General features: G+C 35.8%; 1 protein-coding gene across 3 annotated transcripts in view; it reads right to left on the bottom strand.

Annotated features, from left to right (window-relative positions):
• Positions 1–331: 331 nt before the first annotated feature.
• LOC108737478 (protein yippee-like 1) overlaps positions 332–6,243 on the bottom strand; it is a 107,387-nt gene continuing 101,475 nt past the window's right edge. For all 3 annotated transcript variants that reach the window (XM_018470334.2, XM_018470335.2, XM_018470337.2), the window contains 2 exons: positions 2,205–2,313; positions 332–630 (listed from right to left, as the gene is read on the bottom strand). In XM_018470334.2, the coding sequence (XP_018325836.1) occupies positions 511–630; positions 2,205–2,313 (229 nt within the window). In that variant the 3' untranslated portion in view covers positions 332–510. The remainder of the gene's footprint in view (positions 631–2,204; positions 2,314–6,243) is intronic.

Genomic DNA, 6,243 nt, shown 5'->3' with positions numbered 1-6,243 from the left:
GCTAGAATAATAATAGACCAAAGCTCTTCCTAAGATTGTGGATCGTTACAATGTGTGGAGAGAGCTACCAAGAAACTGAAAAAAAAACTGTGGAAACTGTGAAGAAGATTGTGGATCTTTATCAAGTCTGCAAAGCGTTAAAGAGAAACTGTAAAAAACTGTGGATTTTTATAAATGCTGCGGGGAGGATATCCAAAACGAATTGGATAATTTATTCGATACAGCACACGCTGATGTTCCCATAAGAATTAAAATGCAAAAGAAAAAATGTTCTTATAAAATGCAATGAGGGTCATGGCGATCGGATAGTTTAGGGGGTGTTGTAGACAAAAAGTACGATAAGCCGATAATTTTTTTTTATTTGAGCAGATTTTGAGTCGCACCATAGATGTCAAGAAGGTCCCTCGATCGTTTTGGTGGCCAGTGATGACGGTAAGGCCCCAGGATGTGAAAAACGGTTCCGGACTCGGGAAAAATCCGTCACCTCGGTTCGCTTCCGGTCCCACATCGTTATGACGAGTAGGATCTTCTTTTTTCCGAGTCCTCCCATCCGTTTTCTTTTATCATATGAGCTAATTCGATGATAAATTTACCTTCTTTGTACTTTTGGCTGGATTCGAACGCGTGCTCCTATAAATAAAAATAAACTATGCATATCATAGGAGACGAAAAATTAGAAGAAGTGACTGATTTTCGTTATCTAGGAAGTCAGATAAGTCAGGACGGAAGGAGTAGTAGGGATATAAAGTAGAGAATAGCGCAGGGTACAGTTGCCTTTAATAAAAAGAAGTCACTTTTATGTTCGTGAACGGTTAATTTAGAAATTCGAAAAAGGTTGATAAAGGTGTATGTTTGGAGCGCGGCGTTATACGGGTGCGAAACATGGACCGTGAGCGCGACGGAAAAGAAAAGGTTAGAAGCCTTCGAAATGTGGTGTTACATGCGAACGATGAGGATACCGTGGATAGAGAAGGTTAGAAATGAACAGGTATTAGAATGAATAGGAGAACAGGAGATAGGACACCTTCTCAAGTATGAAGGTCTAGTCAGAGACATATTAGAGGGAGAAACGGCAGTTAGGAGGAGTAGAGGTAAACCAAGATTAGATTACTGTTCGCAAAATGTTAAAGATGTGGGTTGCTTTAGTTTTAGGGAAATGCGAAAATTAGCTCAGGATAGGAAAAGGTGGAAGTGCGTGTCCAACCAGTCTTAGGACTGACGACTTTATGATAATGCATATCATAAGTTGAACGTTTTATGTAGTACAAATCAAAATAAAAAAAACATGATTATTAGTAACTTCCGTAGAATTAGTTTTTTCTCTTTCTTTTCTTAATAGTTAACTAACACATCGTAGTAATAAGACGGTATCCTTGCAAGACGGAGTTAACATTGCAAGTGTCTTATAACACAACGTTGTGACAACACGGTGAAAAACTGCAATATCTTGTTTATATTACGGTTAACACACTGATAACACGGTACTAAAATTTTAACAGCGCTTTTATAACACAGTGCAAAACAACGTAATGTAGACATAGTCCCCATATGGGATAGAAGTTGGAGCAGTTCTTAGATATAAAACACAGCGTCGCATTAACGCGGTATCCTCGCAAAACGGAGTTAACATTGCAATTGTCTTATAACACAACGTTATGACAACACGGTGAAAAACTGCAATATCTTGCTTATATTACGGTTAACACACTGATAACACGGTACTAAAATTTTAACAGCTCTTCTATAACGCGTTGCGAATTAATGTTCCGATAACATGGTCTCCATATGGGATAGAAGTTGGAGCAGTTCTTACATGTATAACACAGCGTCGTATTAACGTGGTATCCTCGCAAAACGGTGTTAACATTACAAGTTTTGTGTAACACGGTATTAAAATTGTAACAGGGCTTCTACAACACGGTGCAAAGCAACATATTGATAACATGGTCCCAATTTATTACTTATGGAGTGTTTTGAAGATGAACCTGGTGCGGTGCCGGAACATGGTTCACACTCTCGGAAGTAAAGAAACAGACACCTTAATATGTATTTCAATTAATAGCGTGCAGCGATAAAACAGAAGAGTTCCTTCCTCATTTATCTTCATCAGTTTATGAAATTTTTGATTGAACCCGAGTATCCATCTACATGTAAAAACATACGAAAATAAAATGATGGTAAATATTAATGAAAAATTGACTTACATATTTCCAGCCTAGAGTCGTTTTACAACATTCGCAATAAATGTCTGCTACAGCATGAAGGCCTGTTAAAAGGACCCGTTCTTCGGCTGGACCACACCCTACATTCACCCTGAAATGATAACAAGTATTGTGTTATACTTTTAAGTAGATAATAGAAATACGTATGTGACAAGTACATAAACTTTTATTTTCAATATGCGCAAATACATAAACATTAATTAAATACAAAAAAGTATTTCCAGCGCTAATATCCCTTACAATTTCAGATCATGATGTTAGACAATATAATCAGAGGTACAGGCCTGACGCTGGAAGCTGGCGGAAATTTTAAAATGGCGTGGATGCGCGGTGGCAAAATTAGGCAGTTTTATGTATAACAATTGCAGCCCTCTTTCTTCAGTATCCCTGTCAGGGGCGTAGATTAAATATTTAAAAATAGGGATCAGTGAGCAAGTAATAGTCATTCCCATGATGACAGTGAATGTGAAAACTAACTATTGGGATCCGTCAAATGGGCATACACCATCTGATGGCAAAATTTATAACTCGAATGAGGGAAAAATTTACATAGGAACTGTGCAAGCAAATTGTAAAATTGTTTATTAAAATAATAAAACACGTTCAAAAAGTAAAAATTTTTTTGATGATGAAGTTTTCTTCTAAAGTTAAATCAAATAAAAAGTTAATATGTTCAGTGAAAAGCTGCAATAGCACTTCAGACTTAGATCTTCACTCTTCACCTACATTAACTACTTTCCAATAAAAACTAACCGTTCTATATATGTAAAAAATATATTCGGAAAATTAGAGAAAAAAGTAAACTAATAGAAGCTTGGATGAAAGCAGTAGGTATCAAAGAAGTGAATTCCGGAATAAAAATTTGTTCACGTCATTTTAATGCACATGATTTTATTTCAGCAAGTTTTTACCATCAGCCATAACCTTAATATTTAAAACTAGAATCATATTAAAATTATAAAGTGAGAAATTCTTTATTTCTGTGTAATCGATTTAACACAATTCTAATGAAAGGATATATGTATTTTGAGATTAAGGACCTACCTGCTGCAATACAACAAAGTTGCAATAATGCGTTTGCAACGTTCTCTTAAATCGGCTTTACACGTGCAAGTCATTGATATGATATTGCTTAAATCACCCAGAATCACCTCACCAATTATATAACGTGAATCACTTCTTAAATCCGAAGTTTGTAAAAAGTAGGCAGTAAACTTGACGGAATAGGCTAACATCCGAATTTGTTATTTCCAAATTTTATATTGGCATTAAAAACACGCTCACCTTCAACGAAATTTCCTTTCCGAGGCTTTGTGTCAGCACAATCACATATTGTGTCAATACTTATCATTTTATCGTAATTTAAAAACTTGGAAATTGCACGGTACACTATAGGAACTACAATAAATTTTCCCTAATCGGCGCCATGTTTTTAGGCTCCTCCCATTTGACGGATCCCAATAAAACAAAAGCAATAGGTTTATTTTTTCTTTTTGTTAAGTTATGTTTCTACATTATTTTCTAGTACGCTACTGTCCTATCTGTATTAATACTACAATTTACGCCTACTGAAAGCTTATTTGTGTATCGGTTCCAAGTAACTTACCCAAATAGGTCATAAATGGATAAGTACCTGCGCGACAGCTCGCCAGCTTCCTTCGTCCGACCTGTACCCTGTTCGTATTCTCATTCCCTAATGCATTATCTGGGTCCATTCTCTATGGTTAAAACCTTGTTTTGTATCTCCTCGCCATTTAAATGCTTTTATAAAGTACGAAATTGTAACAGAACTGTTACATAACGCTTCCTAAGATAATAAAATTTTATTACGTCCCGTGCCATCCTGCTGAAACTGGTACACATCTTCTAAATGTAACCGATTATTTCCTGTTTTATTTTGAGGAGAATTCAAATTACTATATTAGAAGCAGTTATCTATATATACCTATGTATAATACATGCGAAGTCAAATAGGGAAAAAGGGTTTACTTCTCAAACAAATACCTTTTTACGAAAGTTAGTATAAACAGTTGCATATTTACGTGTAGGCCGAAGAGGCTGTAGCCCGAGGCAACTTAATTGTAAGGGGGACAAACATGTCTCCACTTTAATAATGTGGAAAATGACAGTTAATGCAGACTATGTCCGAACCTGAACGCGCTTATTTGTTGAATTGCATTTTCTTCTGAATGTATCAACTTTTACCATTTGCAGTCGAACTGAGTAATCAGGGTAGTTGCAATATTTAGTGTAGAAGTCCAGACTGGCCCAATTATATACAAAACTGATTTATTTGCTGATTTCGCTAATTTTATAAATAAGTGTCTTGGGGGGTTCCCAACAAAATTAACGAAAAAGACGTTCATTTCTGTATCAACATCTCATAGTGGATACTTTTAAGTGCACGGTGAAGACAACACTATCATTGCTTTGTAGAATGAAAACGGGACTAAATTCAGGAATTGTATGTTGTTATATTTTTAAATATTCGCAAAGTTTAATCATTGATAGAGTTAGCAAAAGCGTAAATCTTTTTATTCGGGAGTGTATGTATTCTGGGAGAAGGCTAGAATAATAATAGACCAAAGCTCTTCCTAAGATTGTGGATCGTTACAATGTGTGGAGAGAGCTACCAAGAAACTGAAAAAAAAACTGTGGAAACTGTGAAGAAGATTGTGGATCTTTATCAAGTCTGCAAAGCGTTAAAGAGAAACTGTAAAAAACTGTGGATTTTTATAAATGCTGCGGGGAGGATATCCAAAACGAATTGGATAATTTATTCGATACAGCACACGCTGATGTTCCCATAAGAATTAAAATGCAAAAGAAAAAATGTTCTTATAAAATGCAATGAGGGTCATGGCGATCGGATAGTTTAGGGGGTGTTGTAGACAAAAGTGAGAAGGAAGAAAGGGCAAGATACAGAAAACTTGCAAGAAGAGAGGAAGAAGCTCAGGCAAATGCCTGCATTGACATCTTTTACTTCACACGACTTTATACCACCTCAGGAGCTGCGTATACGACTAATCTACTACAGTGGAATTCGTTTATTATGACTCGACCTATATTGACCAACCACTTAATATGAAGTAATTGAAGTGTTAAGTTTGGTTTTCATATTAAATTCTCCATAGGAAAGTTGGGATATAATGACTCCGTTTAAAATGGCATATCGTTTATTATGACTGATTCTCAAGAAATTATATCCGGCTATAGTGACCCATAATGACTAATAATAACATTTTCGCTCATTTTTCTGACTCTTCTTATGAATATTGATATTACAATTCATCGTTCTTTTTCTTTATCTGTTAATATATAGATACAATTTGTAGTTTTTCTCTTTATTAAACTAAATAATCAACCGAAATAGAAGGTTGCTTATTTTCTAAGACTATGCTTTGTATGACGCCCGCTTAGTATGACGTGTTTGTCACTTCGATGTCATTATAAGCGGATTCTACTGTAGTTCTGAAGGAAGCTTTAAGAGATGTTACATCTCAATCTGTATGTTCTGTAGCTAGTACAAAATTCGTGAATTATAAGCTTTCTTAGATAACAGTCTTATAAGGACTATAAAGTATTCGGACTTGACCGGTGACAACAGTTCCGAGGAAAATTTCTTAAACAAATTAAGGGTAAAGGTCTAGATGATGGCCCCCACCCCCGAAGCGGTTGGTGGTGGGATAACACGGTACTAAAATTTTAACAGCGCTTTTATAACACAGTGCAAAACAACGTAATGTAGACATAGTCCCCATATGAGACTGAAATTGAAACAGTTTTTACATGTATAACACAGCGTCGCATTAACGCGGTATCCTCGCAAGACGGAGTTAACATTGCAAGTGTCTTATAACACAACGTTGTGACAACACGGTGAAAAATTGCAATAACTTGCTAATATTACGGTTAATACTCTGATAACACGGTACTAAAATTTTAACAGCTCTTCTATAACGCGGTGCAAATCAACGTTCTGATAACATGGTTCCCATATGGGATAGAAGTTGGAGCAGTT

This window comes from Agrilus planipennis, unplaced genomic scaffold, assembly GCF_000699045.2.
Source record: "Agrilus planipennis isolate EAB-ADULT unplaced genomic scaffold, Apla_2.0 scaffold155, whole genome shotgun sequence".
NCBI lineage: Eukaryota > Metazoa > Arthropoda > Insecta > Coleoptera > Buprestidae > Agrilus > Agrilus planipennis.
This window is presented reverse-complemented; position numbering and strand designations above follow the sequence as displayed.